This window comes from Rhinopithecus roxellana, chromosome 2, assembly GCF_007565055.1.
Source record: "Rhinopithecus roxellana isolate Shanxi Qingling chromosome 2, ASM756505v1, whole genome shotgun sequence".
NCBI classification, from domain to species: Eukaryota; Metazoa; Chordata; class Mammalia; order Primates; family Cercopithecidae; genus Rhinopithecus; species Rhinopithecus roxellana.
In genome coordinates, this window is record NC_044550.1 from 141,961,187 (window position 1) to 141,981,127 (window position 19,941).

The window sequence follows — 19,941 nt, forward strand, 5'->3', positions numbered from 1 at the left end:
AAATTGGAAACAGTGCTTGTAGACGTGTGAAATAGTCAGTGAGTTTGATTCTATTCATTGTGATATTTGAATTTTGCACAGACCTTTTTTTTAACGTCCAGGATGCATTATTTAGTTAGGAGTTTCAAAATTAGGTATTCTAATCCTATCATTCCTTCTTTGTTTATTAATTTAAATACTTCGGTAATGAGAATATCCCTTCATCAACATTTGGATTACTTTGAGGTACATTTCTGAGCAAATAAACATACCTTTGTAATTATTTTTTAATAAAAGTAAATCAGGTTTTGTTAGTGCCAGTGTTTTTGTTTTGTTTTGTTTTTTTGTTTTTTTGTTTTTTTTTTTGAGACCAGAGTTTCGCTCTTGTTGCCCAGGCTGAAGTGCAATGGCACTATTTCAACTCACTGCAACCTCTGCCTCCCGGGTTCAAGCGATTCTCCTGCCTCAGCCTCCTGAGTAGCTGGGATTGCAGGTGTGTGCCACCACACCTGGATAATTTTTTATATGTTTAGTAAAAATGGGGTTTCACCATGTTGGACAGGCTGGTCTGGCACTCCTATCCTCTGGTGATTTGCCCACCTCGGCCTCCCAAAGTGCTGAAATTACAGGCATGAGCTACCGCGCCTGGCCAGTGCCAGTGGTTTATACTAGACTGTGTTTCTCTTAGGATTACAAGTCTTGTGTTTCCTTAAACTTAGGTAAAACAAAAAATTAAAGAACAATAGTGATTTAAATAATGCCTTAATGATAAAAAGATGTAGCACGTTAATGTGTAATTCATTTCTAAAAGGATTCAGTAGTCGTTGCTGTGGCCATTAGACAGAGTCATTGAAAGCTATGTGAGCTAAATGGTAGACTTAGAATTTGAATGAAAAGGAGCTCCAGAGCCCATCCTCTTAATTTATTCTGCTGTGCTGCAATTAGTGATAGTAAAGAGTGCAGGGTAACATGGAGTGTGGAGATGCTGGCCTCGCTCAGAAGCTGTTGTTGCAGTGGTCCAGTTGTGAAGTGACGAGGCCTCATATGAGACCTCATACAGGATGTAGGCAGCTGTTAACTTTGAAACCGAATCTAGTCTGAGTTTTATTTAAGGGTGGGAGATAGACCTCTAAGGCTAGGATAAGTTAGCAAAGAGGCAAATACCAGACATTTTTGCTCCGGAAGTTGGAACCAACACATTTAGTGTCGTGTGTACAGAATATATATCCAAATTTTATGTGCATATGGATATAAATTAGGGCAAAGGGGTGTGTGTGTGTGCGCGCGTGTGTGTGTGTGTTTTAATCTCATTTGATAGACCTAAATCCTTGAGAAGTAGATAAGGGAGACATGCTCTGCATTTTACAAATGATCACTCTTGCCCCATGGCTGTGCTAGTTTGCAGTCTGCTTGAGTCTCAAAACCATGGCTCCTTCCTTATACACCTGAGAATGTGAATGCTTTAATTTAGAAGCATTTGCATCAAGATACTGTCTAGTGGGACAGATGAGTCTGGAAGAGTGAATTCAGTGTAAAAAGCTGGGGGTGGGGAGGTGGGAGGCTGCCACAGGGTGACCAGCCGTGAGTCAGGGCTGCTAAATGATCTGACCTCATTGATGTAAGCAGGAGATCTCACATCTTTTGTTTATGGTCCACTGTGAGGCACTGGACAACAATTCTTAGAACCATGTTCATCTGTACAGCTGCTAGGCTGGGAACTGGTTAATAATAGATCCCAAGACACAAAAGTGTTTTCATCCCTCATTATGAAATCATCTATTTTTCACTGGCTGTTGCAGTTTGTTCTTGCTGGAATACATAAGAGGGTAGTAGCACCATTGATTTCAGCAGCTTGGTATCAAATTGTATTTGCAGATTACAATACACCCTGTGATGTAGGAAAATATAATTTTGAAGTCAGGGCCTTATGTCGAGTTATTGATGAAATTCACGTGTTGTCATGAGATTGTCATGAGATTGAAAGCAGGCTTTCTTCAATGAATCAACGAAGCACAAAAACTACATAGTATCACTTCCATAATTGTATGTGAAGATATCTTAGTATAACCCATAGAGCACCAACACAACAAATTATAGGATTGCTATCATGGAGGTGGGGATGGGGGTTTTTAACACTGAAATACAAGAAGTAATCCAGAACCCGGGATTCCTGCACCTTCTTCACTCTAGAACTTGTTCAATTTGCCACTCAAACCGGGGTGATCTATAAAGACCTTAACTCTAACCAAAGCACTGAGCACTTAAACCAAATTTGCCTAGTGAGTGCCTGAAGTCAGTTTCTGAAAGTGTGTCTAGTAGCAGGACAGTGTTTCTGTAACTAAGGCTGCACATTTGAACATTGAGCAGACTGAATATTTTGTCTTGTGAAGAAGCAGTTGGCTTGCTATAGATTAGTGTTAGAAGTTGACTATACAGAACAGAAGAAAATAAGAAGGGATGTCAAGCAGAGAACAACAGAAGGAAAGGACAGGACAGGATCAAGATCCTTTACAATAGGCTCATTTCCTAATGAGGAGAAATCTGTGTGAAAACAAGCTAATATTCTTCATATGTGAAAAGTGCTTAGAAAACAATAAGAAGCGGTGAGGGGTGTCAAGACCTGAGTAGGCATTTCTCAAAAGAAGAAATCCAAATGGTCAGTAAAGCTGAAAAAAAAATTAACTTCAATAACCAAATAAATTTAGAATAAAAATCATTTGCCATTTTGAGACTTAACAAGTTGGCAAGGTGTTTATCTTTTACAACACAAGTGATAACACATGTTGCTGGTGGAGATTTGGGGAAACAAGTTGTATTTTATTTATTTTTTATTTATTTATTTATTTTTTTTGAGACAGAGTCTCACTCTGTCGCCCAGGCTGGAGTGCAGTGGCGCGATCTCCACTCACTTCAACCTCCGCCTCCAGGGTTCAAGCAATTCTCTGCCTCAGCCTCCTGAGTAGCTGGGATTGCAGGCATCCGCCACCACACCCAGCTAATTTTTGTATTTTTAGTAGAGACAGGGTTTCACCATGTTGGCCAGGCTGGTCATTAACTCCTGACCTCGTGATCCATCCTCCTCAGCCTCCCAAAGTGCTGGGATTACAGGTGTGAGCCACTACGCCCAGCAACAGGTTATATTTTATTAATGAAAATAATAGTTCGTTTTTGCCAGATGATGCATCAGGCACTTTGGAAAATGTACATACTTCTCATCCAGGAATTCCCCTACAGAAAACTTACCCTAAAAATTAACGGTGTGCAGGAGGATATATTTAAAGAGGCTCATTGCTGTTTGTAATGGCGTAAATGTAGAAGTAACCCTAAGTGCCCAGTAAAGAGGAATGCGTTAAGTAAACTGATGTGTTCACACAGTGGCACGGGGGATTTGATGGTGCAGAACCATACTTACTGAAAAAGAAACATTTTCACAATTAATTGTTCAGTGAAATGATAGGTACTAAATAACATATACACTGTGAACCCAGTTTTAAAGAGGGTTTGTTAGAATAAAAATGAAATTTTAATGATGGTTGGCTCTAGGTTTTCTTTTTGCTTGCTTTTTTTTCCCCTAATATTTCTGTGACTAGCATCAGGGGAAAAGGGAAGGTGTTTAACAATCGTATGTAATCTGAATCTCTAAAGAGTTGCACGGCAATCCCAGGCAAGCTTTGCTGCTTAGAAGGGGCTGTACATAATGTTCCAGAAAAGTCCGGGTTTATGTATTGAGTTAGAAATGTTGGTTGGCTCTCATCTGGTTATGACCATGGAGTCTGGTTTTAATTATGTAAATGGCATCTTTCATAGGTAAGGGAAACAAACTCCAGCCATTCCAGGGGTAAGGGAGAAAAAGGGGTAGAGAAGTGGGGTGAGGAGTATTATATTTTATTTTATTATTTATTTATCTATTTATGTTTCTTTTGAGACGGAGTCTCGCTCTGTCACCCAGGCTGGAGTGCAGTGGTGCCATTTAGGCTCACTGCAACCTCCGCCTTCTGGGTTCAAGCGATTCTCCTGCCTCAGCCTTCCGAGTAGCTGGGATTATAGGCGTGCGCCACCACACCCAGCTAATTTTTACATTTTTAGTGGAGACGGGGTTTCACCATGTTGGCCAGGCTGGTCTCAAACTCCCGACCTCAGGCGAACCGTCTGCCTCGGCCTGCCAAAGTGATGAGATTACAAAGGTGAGCCACCTTGGCCAGGCTATATTTTATTTTTACTAGTTTGTATTTAAAGTAACCTTGAGATTTAGATGGATACCTTGTTTTGTTTTCTAGGCCTAACACCAGAGCACCCTAGAAGGTTTAACTAAAAGAATGCTCATGTTTGACCCAGTTCCTGTCAAGCAAGAGGCCATGGACCCTGTCTCAGTGGTAAGTTTTCCAAAATTGAACACCTCGCCTTATTTTTTCCAAGGGATGATAACATTATTGTGTGTCAAATTATTCCTTAAAATCATGGTCGGGTATGGTGGCTCACTCCTGTAATCCCAGGACTTTGGGAGACTGAGGTGGGCGGGTCACCTGAGGTTGGGAGTTTGAGACCAGCCTGACCAACATGAAGAAACCCCATCTCTACTAAAAATACCAAATTAGCCGGGCGTGGTGGCACATGCCTGTAATCCCAGCTACTCGGGAGGCTGAGTCAGGAGAGTTACTTGAACCCAGGAGGCAGAGGTTGCGGTAAGCCGAGATAGCAGAGATCGCGCCATTGCACTCCAGCCTGGGTAACGAGCGAAAGTCCGTCTCAAAAAAAAAAAAAGAAAGAAAAAATCACTCATTACTCGACAGGCATTTCATAGGCAAACTTTTCTCAACACCCCCAGGTATGAGTGAGCGAAATACTGTCCTAGCAGCTGTGGGTCCTTTAGTAAATGGGATCTGCGCTTCCTTAAGACCTGTGCCCGGCATCGCCCTAGGATATGATCAGTGTAGAACTTAGGCCATCAGCGAATCCTCTCATGACAGAAGTAATTTTACAAAAATTCCTCAGCCCTTTCGTGTGTAAAAATATATTAAGAATAGGATGATTTGCTCAAAACCCAATGACAACAGCCATATGGAGCTATGACTATATGAGAGATGACTGAGGGAAGCCAGCGAGAGAAAGAACTTGGCAGTGAGGATGGAATCTCGTTTATTTGGAAGAGTCTGGCTGAGTGGGAATTACGTGCATTGTCCTTTTCAGCACCTTAGCCCTAAGCCAGCCCCTCATGGGAGCCAGGCCACTGGCTGCTTTTAGGCCACCAGGGACTAGCGAGGAGTCTGGGGTTTCTGTGGGTACAACACCATTGCCATGGAGGTGAGACATGGTGACGGAGGAAGGTGTCTGACTTCAGAGCAGCGAGTGGTTTCAGCTTGAGGGATCTGGTTGAGTGAATATTGAATAACAAGGCAATGCTCCCACTCTGTCTTGCTCTTTTCTTCCACGGGCTTGGAAAATATTCACAAGGGGGAAAACTTGGCCCGGGTTGTGTATCTGAAGGTTGGTAATGACACGCTTGCAAAATTAGATCATCCTTATGCATGGGCTCTGGAGGTTCCTGCCAAAAATGTTTATACAAGACATGGGGGTCATGCCGAGGCCCTTGGAGCTGAGTTGCCATGGATATTACTAAGCCAGTAAAGTGTTTACCAGTATCTATAATGCAAGTTAAGGCAGAGGGGCTTTAAGGAAATAACATTTGCATTCCAGCGTGATAACTGAATAACCAAGTGTCTGAATATGGTAGCAACTGAGCAATAAGGATTTTATTAATCAAAAAACTAAATTACTTTTTTTTTTGAGATGGAGTCTCACTCTGTTGCCTAGGCGGGAGTACAGTGGTGTGATCTCAGCTCACTGCAACCTCCGCCTCCTAGGTTCAAGTTATTCTTCTCTCTCAGCCCCCATAGTAGCTGGGATTACAGGCGCCTACTACCATGCCCGGCTAATTTTTGTATTTTCAGTAGAGACTGGGTTTCGCCATGTTGGCCAGGCTGGTCTTAAACTCCTGACCTCAGATGATCCACCCACCTCAGCCTCCCAAAGTGCTGGGATTACAGGCATGAGCCACCGCTCCTGGCCAAACAACTAAATTACTTTGAATGTTATTCGGTGCTGTCGTTGTATTCATCACATCCCCATCCCCGGCATCACTACATGATCACGTTAGAGGAAAATGAAGGTACAAAATTTCCTCATTAATTATATTCTTGAAATAGGAATAGGTTTTTAGCACTGGAGAATATGATTCATTTTACAAATGGTGCAGAGCCATCAGTGAGGCATTTCACTGTTCAGTGTACTTCAGTACTTTTAATCAAGCATGAAAATAAGGCTCAAGAGTCTAATATAAAGCTAAAATGAAGATCCACATTGCTAAATTGGTGTGATATATGTAATTAAGTGCAAGGAAATGCACTTAACCGAAAAAAAAAGTGGAAAAAAATGAATTTGAAGTAACTATTAAACTTGCATTGTTGTAACGTATGAATACGTGAAGTTAAAATATGTAGGAGTGATTTTGCAGTTAATGGTCTTTTTCTCCTTCATGTGCTAGATTTCAACTGCAACTGACACTTTTAGAATTTAGTTTCACCAAGTTACTGTCAGTCCTTCAAAATGAAGATTGTTTTTTTTTTTCTTGTTTTGGTTTTAACTTTATTCAGCAGGAAATATTTTTTTCTTAATTCAGTGCAACCTCAGTTAACAGAAACATTTGAGGAGTGGGGTGTTAAAATGATTTTACTTAAAAAAATTGAAAAGCTTTTGTTTCCACTCTTAAATCTTCAAATTTCGTCTTTCCTGCCTTCATATGTGAAGTATATTGAACCTAATTTATTATTCCTTTTTCTTTTTAATTCAGTCTTTGACCTGAAGGTCAAAGTCTTTGACTATTCAAGTCAACGTTGTAAACATTAAGGCACAATAATAGGACATTTGTGAAAATATTTTTAATTTCTACAGATGAATAAAAATATTTTATGGTAACTTATTTCTCCCCCTCTTCCCACCCCCTAAAAGGATAGCACAGCAGAAACAATTGCTTGTTTGCGCTTTTGCTATAGGTTAGAGAAAGTGAGGACATGTCATTTCCCTCTTAACCACATATAAGCCCTCATACTGTTCTCCACTAGCCTTGTGCTTTGAGGCTTGGGGTCACCCTGTTAAAATTTGCAAGAATGAGGAACAGAGTAGACTCTGCCTCCCCAAGTCTGTGCCTTCAGTCTCTGCTATTTACTGTCCACCTGGTCTTGGCAAAATCACCAGCAGCTCCCCGAACTTCTGGTTTTTTTAAAAAAAATTATAAAATATGAAATTATAAAATATGAAAAAAATTATAAAATATGAAAAAAATTATAAAATGTGTAAAAAAGATGCACATGTACATAAATTGTTTTTTTACCATTTCCCAAAAGATTGATAATTAAAGGATTTAATTCAGGAAGTGAGCAAGGAAACAAATTGTAAAAAACAAAACAAATCAAAAAACAAAGTTTAAAGTATTCTTCTATTCCTGTGGAAAGATCACTTTTGAAGAAAGGATTAATAATACTCTGTCATCTTTGGTCATCTAACAGACCGAAAGTATAGATAGGAAAGTATGTCAGATCAGTAACTTCCTCTGCTCTGTTCTAACAGAAACATTTCATGGCTTTTTCAAGCCTGGTAGAAAGAGAGCTTTCTACCTCTGTTTGCATGGGGGTGCATGCCATTTGCTGTTCCCAGAGTGTGTGTTTATACATGCATCACGCCTTCCTGTGCCTGGAACCCTCTCTTGGATGAAGATTCTTTTGACTTGCCCTGTCACGGACATTCACTTTTTTTCATGTTGATGAATAGCGAAATAGAGATTTCATCCATGTTTTAGTCATTTCATCCACTGAAACTGTCTTATAATGGAAAACTCACCAAAACTATTCCTAATAAAATAAGAAACTATTGCAATTATCACTTTAGCATAAAGTGATAGTTAGAGCTTTGGGAAATTATCCAAACGTTGTACCTCTTTCCCTGTCGCAATTAAAATCATTTTTTTTAAGTTCAAAATAATTGGCATATTATTCTTCACCTTATCAGTAGTAAAAACTTGCTAAGAGAGTGTGTTGATTTACTACACATTCATCAAGTATTAATTGAGCACCTATGCCAGGCCCTTATCACCTCACAGTACAGTGAGAAGCAGCAGTCAGCAAGTAAGTGCACACTGTGCAGGGGTGTGAACATCTGAGTGCATGTTACAGATGGAAAGAAATTTTTCTTATGGCAGATCAGTGGTTTTGTTGGGGGGGTGGTTTGTTTTGGTTTTGTTTTTGGTTTTTTTTTGGTTTTGTTTTGGTTTTGAGACAAGGTATTGCTCTGTTGCCCAGGCTGGAATGCAGTAGCGAGATCACTGCAACCTCAAACGCCTGAGTTCAAGCAATCCTCCTGCCTCAGCCTCCCGAGTAGCTGGAACTACAAGCAAGCACCACCATGCCCGGCTACATTTTTGTTTTTTCTATAGAGAGGGGGTCTCACCATGTTGCCCAGGCTGGTCTCAGACTCCCAGCCTTAAGCGATCCTCCTGCCTCAGCCTCTCCAGGTGCTGGAGTTACAAGTGTGAGCCACCATGCCTGCCCCAGCTCATTGTTTTAAGCCCTTATGATCCCTAGTGGGGTCCAGAAGCCCATGTCTGTGTCTAGTCTTTGGACTGCTCTGCTCCAGGACACAGGGTCTCTTGGACTAAGCAGCATGCACAGAGGGCACTGGAGGTCTATCCATGGCCAGAGGCACATTTTCTGCTTCATCAACACTTGTCTCTGATTTGGATTTGGGGCCAGTACAGCCGCGCTTGTATGCATTGCTTTGATAGAACATAGGAACTGTCTGGAACAGAGGGGAAGGCTGTTACCGGGTTGTACCTGCCCAGGGCACACACCCAGCCGTGTCAGTCCCTACACAGCACCAGATTGTTGGAAGCTGATTGCAAAAGCTTGGGCGCTCCACCCAAATAAAGTGAACCAGTTTAAGAGGCCACATGTCTTCACCCTTTTGTGAGGCAGTTGGGCTGGAAACAGTTAATTATCTGCCCAGAGTTGAGTATCTGTGACCAAATGTGTCTCCCCACAGTTAGTCTTGTACCTTACAGTAATTGCACATCCAATAGAGGGAATGAGGGCATTCATTTGAGAACAGACTTATCAGCAAACTGCATAATGTTGATAAAACTTAGCTTTATGTGTGGCTTTTTCTGTCTTAATAGCTTGAGAAACCTGAGAATGTTATTAAATTTGCAAATCTGGAGGTTCTAAATTCCTACTCTCCCAAACCTCACCCCATGCGTAGAAAAATCCAGCAATGACAGCAATAAAACTATGTCCTCATTTTGCTTGCCGTTTAGCTGCCAATAACTATTGGCATTAAAATCTAGGTCATAGGGAGGTCTTGGAAGAATAGAGCTGAAAATAAGGGAGAAGCTACATTTTGGTCAATAGAAACAATGCTGCCTCCCATTTCCTAAAGTTTTTTTCCTAGTACCAGAACCATTGCCCTTTGGACAATTATATAAAGCACATTAGACTTTAGGACTAGGAGAAATCATTCTCCTTTCTATATTTAATTACTCCCTGAAACTCTCCAGTGTACATGATTTATAATGGTTTTTTGTTGTTGTTGTTAATGAACCTTGTGCTTCTTTTAATAATACCCATCTTAATATTTAAATTTAAATATATTTAATACTTAATGTTGCTATGTTTTGGACCTCTTGTGTTGTTACTGTGCATGCCTGGCTTTAAAGAAAGTTAGAGAATCTTTTCTTTTGATCCTTGATCTATAACTCAAAGCTGTTTTTATGCATATTGTGTTTTTTGATTTTATATCCTTCATATTCTTGTTTTTAAGCAGTATTAGTAGTGAAAACTGGCTGGGCGTGGTGGCTCATGTCTGTAATCCTAGAACTTTGGGAGGTTGAGGCGGGCAGATCACTTGAACCCAGCAGTTCGAGACCAGCCTGGACAACATGACAAAACCCAGTGTCTACAAAAAAATACAAAAATTAGCCAGGCGTGGTGTCACGTGCCTGTAGTTCCACTTGCTCCGGAGGCTGAGGTGGGAGAATCATCTGAGCCCAGGAGGTCGAGGCTGCAGTGAGCTGTGATCGTACCACGGCACTCCAGCCTGAGTAACAGTGAGACCCTATCTCAAAAAAAAAAAAAGAAAAAAAGAAAAGAAAATTCTTTTTCTCTCCTTTAAATAGACCTTTAGTATATTTATTTTCTATGTCTGTCATTTAGAACATTGCTATTCAAAAGGAAGCCTAAGTTCCCTCGCTCCACTCCCAGGTAGTTCAAAATCTGCATTTTAATGAGTGCTCCAGGTAGATGGATGTGCACAGTAAAGTTAGAGAAGCGCTGGTTGGGAGCAGTAGAGCCCATGACAGTGGGCATCTCTTGTATAAGCAGGGACAAGAAGGGGCTTCTAGTATGGCATGTGTATAAGCTCATTGTGTAGGTTATCCCATAACCTCACAACCTCCTGGAAGTTGGGGATTCAGAACAACCTTAAGAAGTTTGCCATATCCTCATAGCACCTGCACTCCTAATATTTAGCTAGTAATTTTTCTTGCCTTCTTTTATAGAATTGCTTTTTCACATAATAAATTTATTTTAAAAGCAAACTTAGTACCACTACTGCAAAATATATGTGTAACAGTTTTTTCTGACACATACAAATAAACACGTAACAATTTTAGCTTAGTCTGTGCTCATCGTACACCCCACCTAAAGGCATCTTAGGTACACCTAGAGTGATGTGCACCACGCTGCAGGAATCCCTGTTCTAGGAAGTTACACAGATTATAACGGTCTGGATAAAGAAAGAAAGAACAGAAGATGACAAAGCATGATCTTAACCATGAGGACCTGACATCCAAACCAGATAAAGATAAACACAGTTATGTGATCAAAACTTTCACTAACTGGCTCCTCCATGGCAGGCCTGGAGCAGGGACTGGGCATCTGGAATTTTAAAAACAACACAGATGATTCCAATGCATAACCAGCCGGGGATTTGCCAGATCTCAGTAGGAATCCCCATAAAAACCACTGCTGCCCCATGGTTATAATTCACATTAGTGGCCCCTAGAGGGGTCAAGGAGGCCCAGAAATTAATAGTGCATTTACACTGTTTAATTATGAGGCACCATTGGGTTTTCTTGGTTGCATCCCGAGTTAGTATTGCCTCTAACTCATAAACACATAGGATTTTAGAGCTGGAAGAGAAGCACAATATGTTGTTTATCACTGTCACTGTCAGAATTCAAGTACAAAGAATTTTCTGCAGGTGAACAGGCTTGACATGCAAAATTTCAGTTTCCCTAAACTGCCTAGTAAAGAAAATGGTGTATGTTGAGTTTAATTTTTTTAATTAAAAATTAGGTTGCATTCTACAAAGAAAATTTACAACAAAATGTTAGTTAGGGAATAGAAGTACTTTCGGTGAACTCCATGGTCAAGGACAGTGCCCATTGTGTGAAATTATGATGACTGGTTTGTATTTAAAGCTGGCAGATGCAGGTAAAGTTATCCTGATACTTTAAGAGAGAAAGGTGTTTGAAGATAAACGAGGTCAGTTGTGGACCAGATCTTGGGAAGGACACAGACTCTTTTGTCTCTTCTGCTCTGTCTGTGCCCCAGCCTCATTTGATGGGCAAGTAGCAGGGTGTAGAGGAGAGAACACGGGGCCTCGGCGTGTGTGAATGACTTTGAGCACTGCATTTCCTTATGCGAGTCATATCACGTTAGGTGTTTCTTATAGTTCTGTGTCATCCACGGACTTGCCATTCAAGTCTACAGCTTCATTCAGATTCTGAATGAGAACATTGAGCAAGTTAGGGCCAAGGACATCATTGCCCCAGTGAGGGTGGCCTTCAGTACAAAGGTGTGTATGGTGACTGAACCCCTCCTGGTTTGCCTGAGACGGTAGAGTTTCATGGGATGTGGGACTTTCAGTGCTGACGCTAGCACAGTCCCAGGCTGACTAGGATTGTTGGCCAGTCCTAGGCATGGATTGGTCAGCTGCTGAAGTCCATCAAACGAAAGGTACTGTCTATCTTGCAGCCCCATTCTTGCTTATCAAAATACACAACTATGATGAGAAATCAATGTCCTGCCGAAGTTGAAGACACTACTTATCCTGAGAAATAACTGTCCTGCCGAAGTTAGACACCAAAGCTAGAGAGCAATTCCTGCTCATCGAGAAACCCCACCAGAAAAGCAACCAGGTTGGTTTGGCTTGGCTGGTTCTTGGTGAACCCCAGCTCTGACTCCTAATGATAATGGCCCCCAAGCCTGTGCTGTCACCTGTCTTAGAATTTTGCCAGGTATTGGCCTTAACGTCTGACACAGGAATCATCTTAGGATTCAATTTCAGATTTTTCATGTGCAGTAGTGACCACATTGATCTTAGTTTTAATGTTTTTGAGACTGCCTCTCATAGCATTTTTAATGTTGTTGAGACCACCTCTCTGAGCATTTTTTTTAAGGTCAAGTATATATTGAAATCTAAACTACTTTGTAAAGCCCATGTAATTGTTAAGCGCCTTGTTAGCATGTTTTTTAGATTCATGTTTCAAGTAAATGGACTTACTTGGCTGTTGACACGTTTTCCTTTTCTTTTCTAATAGTCATACCCATCTAATTACATGGAATCCATGAAGCCCAACAAATATGGGGTCATCTACTCCACACCATTGCCTGAGAAGTTCTTTCAGACCCCAGAAGGCCTGTCACACGGAATACAGATGGAGCCAGTGGACCTCACGGTGAACAAGCGGAGTTCACCCCCTTCGGCTGGGAATTCGCCCTCCTCTCTGAAGTTCCCGTCCTCACACCGGAGAGCCTCGCCTGGGTTGAGCATGCCATCTTCCAGCCCACCGATAAAAAAATACTCACCCCCTTCTCCAGGCGTGCAGCCCTTCGGCGTGCCACTGTCCATGCCACCAGTGATGGCAGCTGCTCTCTCACGGCACGGAATACGGAGCCCGGGGATCCTGCCCGTCATCCAGCCGGTGGTGGTGCAGCCCGTCCCCTTCATGTACACGAGTCACCTCCAGCAGCCTCTCATGGTCTCCTTGTCGGAGGAGATGGAAAATTCCAGCAGTAGCATGCAAGGTAAATTCCGCCACTGCTTCATGCTGCTGCACTTGCTTAGTGTACTGGCGCTTCACCAGATGGGCTGGGTGAGGAAGCACGGGGGCAAGAGCTGTTGAACTCTTCAGAGGAAATACTCATCTGCCTAAGGCATTTCCTTTTCTTTTTTTTCCCCCCTAAAGTGTTGATACTGGAAGAGGTCCCAAGAATCAGGCTGTCTGTTTGATACCATGAGACGATTACTTTCACTATGTAATAGTCAACTTGGGGACAGAAAGAATCTTGACTTTATGTTGCTTTCTTGAATACCTACATGGTTCTAAGTACAAAAGGCATTTAATAAATACTTTTTGATCGTGGTGAAAACTAATAGCGATCAAAAGCCACCTTGTTTACCAGCTGGTCATAGACAGAGGACTATGGGGTAGAAAGGAAATAATCCAGAATTATAAGAACGAATCATTTCAGGGCTGGTGTTTTAGAATCCAGGTCCCTATATTTGCTGCTTACTGGCGAAATAATGGTCAGGAGAAGCAAGAATCTCCCCCAGATTTGTTCCTGCTATAATCTGCCAAAGGCAAATAAATCTGTCATATCTGTGTTGTAGATAGGAGCTATGCAGTAAGCTTTGAAAAGCTGAAATTGGTAAACTGTACGTGGAGTGACTTTTCTATTTTTATTTTTTAGTACCTGTAATTGAATCATATGAGAAGCCTATATCACAGAAAAAAATTAAAATAGAACCTGGGATCGAACCACAGAGGACAGATTATTATCCTGAAGAAATGTCACCCCCCTTAATGAACTCAGTGTCCCCCCCGCAAGCATTATTGCAAGAGTAAGTATATTTAGGCCTACCAAGCATTTGCATAGTAGCGTGCATCTTGGAACCTGGAACGGAAGCACAAGATTTCACACGTGTGATGTGGTGTGGATGACCAGGAACGGCTTGTAGTCTGTGGCCGCCACTGGTCCGGTACCACTGGTCAAGATGGGAGAATCTCTCCAAAAACAATATGCTGTTACACTGACAACGTTATGACAAAATTTACATCAAGTTTTCATTGAATCAGTCATCCGTGATTTTGCACCTTACCACATGAATTATTTTTGTTGTTTTTTTTCTTTTCGTTCTTCCAGGCTATATATACTTAGTTTTTCCATGATGAGAATCCTTGTATAGATTAAACTTGGTGTTCTGTGGATCAAGTAAAGTTTTCATATGGATACACTGAGTCCTTACAGAGTGTATAGTATCCTGTAGAATTGCTATCCAGTAGGAAGGCTGTGTGGTATTGGTCAGCATCCAAGCACCTGAATGGTCGTTTCTTGTAGGTCTAACATGGTATAATGTGGTAGTGCCACACACAGGTTCAGCAGCCTCATTTATGGGATCCCACTGTAGATAACCTTGGCCTCCACCAGTGATTACACTGAAGGCTGGGTTTGTAGTTGGTAAGAAGATGGCCTTCAGGTCCAGCAAGGATCCCACCTCTACTCTCTATCATATGTGTGATCTTGGACTAGTCACTTAATTTACTGCCCCCATTTCTGTTTTCATTATTGATTGTAGTTGTAATTGTCTTGTGTTACGGTGCTTCGACATTGGATTCAGCAGCCAGCTTGCGAGTACAAAGGCAACGATTACCTCCATAGTGTCCCTCCCATCATCCTCCTGCATCATTTTCCTCCACTTGAATAAATTAGTACCTGTAATTGAATCATATGAGAAGCCTATATCACAGAAAAAAATTAAAATAGAACCTGGGATCGAACCACAGAGGACAGATTATTATCCTGAAGAAATGTCACCCCCCTTAATGAACTCAGCGTCCTTACAGACACTTACCCACCTTTCTCCTTGATCTTCTCTACCCCTCCACCCCACTCCCTCTCACAATTAACTCTACAGCAGAATGTGAATTCTCTGATTTTAGAATAACTATTTTATGGGTAACTTCAAATGTATCCTAGTTGTATCCACATTCAGTTCGGGTAGGTACCTTCATAGTAGCTCATGGATTAATTGTCCACTGCACCCAATCATAGTCATTTTTGGTTTGGGTTGTCATATGCTCGTCAATAGATGAAGAAGAGAATAACTCTTAGCCAACTGCATCAGCAGTAGGGAGAGAGTCTCTGATGGAATTATATTTTATTATTCCTCACAATTGCATAGTGCCCTCTTCCCTCAAAAAAAAACCTTCCCAGATGTTTTCAAAGGAATTATTTCATTCCTCCACAACAAGCATGTGAGAGTCAGAGCAAAAGGCAAACGGATTACCTGAGACATTAGATAACTCACCAATAATCGCACTGCTAACAGTTGAGGGGCCCTGGGCTTGACCTCCTGCTTCCGAATCAGGGCTTTTCCTGTCATCTTGTCATATCCAACCTGTTGCATCTGCTCATGCACTCAAGTGAAAGGAAAAAAATGACTAGGCAAAATGGATACATCTTAAAGGTGGAATTAACTTTTTTTATGTTGAGAGATGTTTCTGGCAAGGTAACTAGCAACATGGCATGCACTTACCGTTGTTCCTGCACCGGTGATGAAAAAGATGCTATAAAACTAAATAAAGCCAAGTGCCTCCATAGGGAGGGATCCGTTGACTGGACAAGTGTTATTCCAAAGTCTGGGTTATTGTGAATTGTGGTGTAAAACATTACAGAAGATTTGAAAGCAATATTCTGTGCTCTGAATGCTGCTCAAAAGAAAATACTTTTCTCTTGTTTTAAGTACTATTCTTTTGATGATCTCAAGCTCAGTGGCTTTTAATGATTAATGAGTAATATGCCTTTTTTAAAGCTGACCTAAGAATGCATTCTGCTTCTCAAAAAAATGCAACAGATGAGCCACAGCTGGGACATGTACTCTTTAAGTAATGTTCTCACAGGTGTGATTAAGTAACGTCTTGGAGTATGCCCAGTAGCAGCCCACGTAGGAAACCAGCTAGCCAGGAAAGAATCACTTGAAACTAGGCACCCAGTACCACTGCAAGTGAGGCAGCCCCAATAATATTTGCCTTAGGAAACCCTTCCTTTCCAGAGGCAGACTTAAAAGTACAGGTTTGAAATTCATTTGCTTGATCGTGGTGTTACAGCTTTAGGATTATTTATAAAGGCAGTCAAAGGTACATCAAATTCTTTTTGTTATAGATTTACAAAAAGATTTCTTTGTTCTAAATACATAAAGCTATATTTAGAACAAGAAGCATAAGGATCAGATTTCCCTATTGAGTTGTGTATGTGAATTATAGCAAACTTAGGAAGGGCTGACTCAGCTCAAAACAGTGGACAGATACCTTATATGTATTAGCTCTCTAACTTCTTGGTTATAATAATCCCAAACCACCTCTTTGAAAGTGGGAGTGGAGACCAAAAAGTGTGAGATCTCAGGACTCTTAATCTAGCTTTGGCCTGAAGCAACATCAGTCACTTCAGAGATGTGGCAGCTAACCGTGCTCAGAAGGTTTAAGGGACAGCTCAAGCAGAGATATCCTGGTTTGGGGACATCCTCAAAAAACTCATGAAATTAAACAACCGTGGGGTACAAAGTTACAAATAGGACCTCACAATATTCATGGCTACCATTTAGTAGCTTTATCTTGGGAACAGACATTGTTCTGAGATACAACCTTCTGAGATAACATTATCATCATCCCCAGTTTACAGAGAGGAAACTAAGACGCAGAGAGGGCGAGATCTTGGCCCAGGATCACAGAGACTGTCAGTGACAAAGCTGGGATTTGTAACTGGGGCCCACAGCCTTTTGGTGCAGCTTTATATGTAAAATAAACAACTGGAAGGGGCAATCAGAATTACTGCACAGAAACCGTTTGATTCCCAACCCATAAAATCCAATAATTGGGAGAGATTTCTAAAGTTGTCTGAGAAAGATAGTCTCCCAGTATTCCAAAGATACATGAAAGTTTTATAGATAATAATTAAATTTCTACCCCAGCACTTTATTTCCTGAATTTCTTTTAATGGAGATGAAACATTTTCATTAGATGGCATTAAAGCTGAAAGTTAAAAATAAACTGAACTTTTTCTTTCTATTGAAGGATTTTAAATGAATAATTCAGCTTATAAAAACTCTGTGAACCTCTCACTTTGCTGTGTTCTCTACTATTTGTTTGCACATTTATATATATTTATATATATAATTGAAGTTCTTGTTCTTTTCCCCCTCCTGTTTTATGTTCACTTTTCCATGTATCTAAACTTGGCCTATCCATCTCTATCCCCCTTCCAGGTACTAGAGTAGGAAGGTGAGAGTCAAAACTGACAGTTTCCTTTGCTCATAATAAAGGATGAGAAATAAATAGATAAATAAATAAATAATAAAAAAGCATAAGTAAGGTCACTTAAGAAACACATCTTTTATTCATTTTCTAGTCACTTCTTAGCATGCCTGAAAAAGTTACTGACAAGGGATGTGTATTTACCAAGACAAGTTTTATATCAAGAGACTCCCTTTTGATTTTTATGGATAAATCTTTTTTATTCTTTTTTTAAGCTCACGAGTTAGAGTGTTTACTCATCAAATTCTTTTTTTCCTGTTCACACATCTTTTTTCTCCTCAAACACACTTGTGCAAAATATTCCTGTATTATATGGAACATTTTAGGAGTTATAGATTTAAATATGAAAGAGAAAGAAGTCTTTCATTACAGTTAGAGGCCAACAACATACACTTGTGATATATCAAGTAATTATTCATTAGGAAAGTGAATGAGCAGAGTAGAACATTGTAATTACTTATATTAATCAGCAGGGAAAGCCTGAGGAACATAACAGACTTTTCCCAGCTCTTCCTCCATCTCCCTTTTCTCTCCACCACCTTCTTGCTGAAAAAAAGAAAGCTTAGATTATAAGATTTTTAACAGGATTTGGTTTCGAATCCACCCAGGGAAGGTGCAAACTCAGAAATGAGAGAAATCAGGAAGGTAGGGAGAATGTCAGGCGTCCCATGGGGGAGCTGGCATCACGTGAGCCAGCATCATGGGTGACCACAACACTGCATTGAAATTCTCCCTCATACAGGAATCACAGTGACAGTGGAGGCTTGAGTTTGTGAAGACAGCAATGCCAACGTTTTTGTTGTTATTTGGAAGAGCCGGCATTTGAAAACTGCATGTGAATTGGCAGTCTCAAAGGGACTCCAATTAAATGCCAATTACATAAAGGTTAGAAACGTAGATATACCCTACAATGTGGTTTCCTGAGACTTAGGAGTTTGATCTTTTCCATTTTTCCCTAGCCAACAATAATGAAAATCAGAGCAGCCTGTGAAAAAATACAGTGTTCAGCATTGCCTAGAACCACAAGATTCTATAAATAGGCAAAAGTTGACTGAGAGAAAGAGCCTCCCCAGCACTCGGCGCCTGCCTCTAGCATAGCACTTAACCCTTCTTACTGTCATTACTTATCTCCATGTCTGTCTCCCCCTAGAGTGTGAGCTCCTCGAGGGCAGGAACCCTGTTTTTATTCATCTTTGTGTCCCGGTGCCAAGCACAGTGCCTGGCTCATGGTAGGTGCTCACTCAATGTTTGTTGAATGAATATAGCAGTGCTTCTTGGGTTGATCAGCTAATTTCTTTCTGTTTATTTTGTCGGGATTTTTTGTTTGTTTGTTTTTGCCCAGTGTTGTTAATGCTTTTAGTAGACTGATGAAAAAGGAAGAGCGTGCTCTCAACACTGCCTGTAACCTTGGCTTTCACAGGAATCACCCTTCGGTCATCGTGCAGCCTGGGAAGAGACCTTTACCTGTGGAATCCCCGGATACCCAAAGGAAGCGGAGGATACACAGATGTGATTATGATGGATGCAACAAAGTGTACACTAAAAGCTCCCACTTGAAAGCACACAGAAGAACACACACAGGTATTACAAACACCAGACCCACTTAATCTTTCTTCTTAAGAAGTATTAGAATGGAATGCAAAGGTTGTTACAATGAAAGGTTTTCAGGCATCTTAAAAGTTACCATAGTCATCTCCAGATGTGTCGTCTCCAGATTAGTTGTGCAGAATGAAGATGTTGCTAATGATTCACCTTGGTAATAAGTCAGAATAGATTCAAAGTAATCCCCAAAACAAGGCCGCTCACAATCACTTGCAGTTCTGTGCTTTCTAGCAAAGGAGGGAGAAAGGGTTGGAACCTTTGCCACTGGAACGGGGGAAGCGCTTTCACAGTCAAGAATGTGGCCTTCCTACAAGCTATTTCACATACATGCATTGTAAATTCATGAGAGCCAAGAACAGTCTTTGTGCAGCACAAATTAATGCAACAGTTTAACACAAACAATTCAAATAGAAGACTGTCCTTGAAGGAAAGAAAGGTGAAGAAATGTGGTTAATATTTGTCTTCTAAACTTGAGGAAGCTCTGATGCCGTTGCCTACCATATTTGTTTTAGAATTTCTTCCATCTTGCCCAATACTGAATATAGAACATGAGCAGCCGGATCATACAAAAGTCATTACATAGCCAAGAAAAATGTGAACTTGGTCTCAGTGCCAAATGTTTTGGTAGTAAAACATCTTAAGGAAATAATACAAAAATGTTTTAACAGCCAGATGCAGTGGCGTGCACCTGTGGTCCCAGCTCCTTGGTAGGTTGAGGCAGGAGGATTGTTTGAGCCCAGGAGTTCAAGTCCAGTCTGGGCAACATAGGGAGGCCTTGTCTCTAAAAAAAAATTTAAAACGAAATGTTTTAACAGCCTGATTGACTATTAGTAGTGGTGATGTATATACAGGCTCATCTCACCTCAAACTCTTTGATGTGAAATTCTAGTTTGACAGCAGTTTGCATCTGTGTACATTTTCCTTAGCAGTGTAGGTTGCTT

The 19,941-nt window shown here is 40.9% G+C and overlaps 1 protein-coding gene across 3 annotated transcripts in view; it reads left to right on the top strand.

Moving 5' to 3' along the window:
* KLF3 (Kruppel like factor 3) overlaps nt 1-19,941 on the top strand; it is a 37,551-nt gene that overhangs the window by 12,462 nt on the left and 5,148 nt on the right. For 2 of the 3 annotated variants that reach the window (XM_030921300.1, XM_030921309.1), the window contains 4 exons: nt 4,257-4,352; nt 12,626-13,112; nt 13,779-13,929; nt 18,819-18,979. In XM_030921300.1, the coding sequence (XP_030777160.1) occupies nt 4,296-4,352; nt 12,626-13,112; nt 13,779-13,929; nt 18,819-18,979 (856 nt within the window). In that variant the 5' untranslated portion in view covers nt 4,257-4,295. Of the gene's footprint in view, nt 1-4,256; nt 4,353-12,059; nt 12,224-12,625; nt 13,113-13,778; nt 13,930-18,818; nt 18,980-19,941 lie in introns of those variants that run through there. The other variant, XM_030921317.1, reaches the window with a different exon arrangement.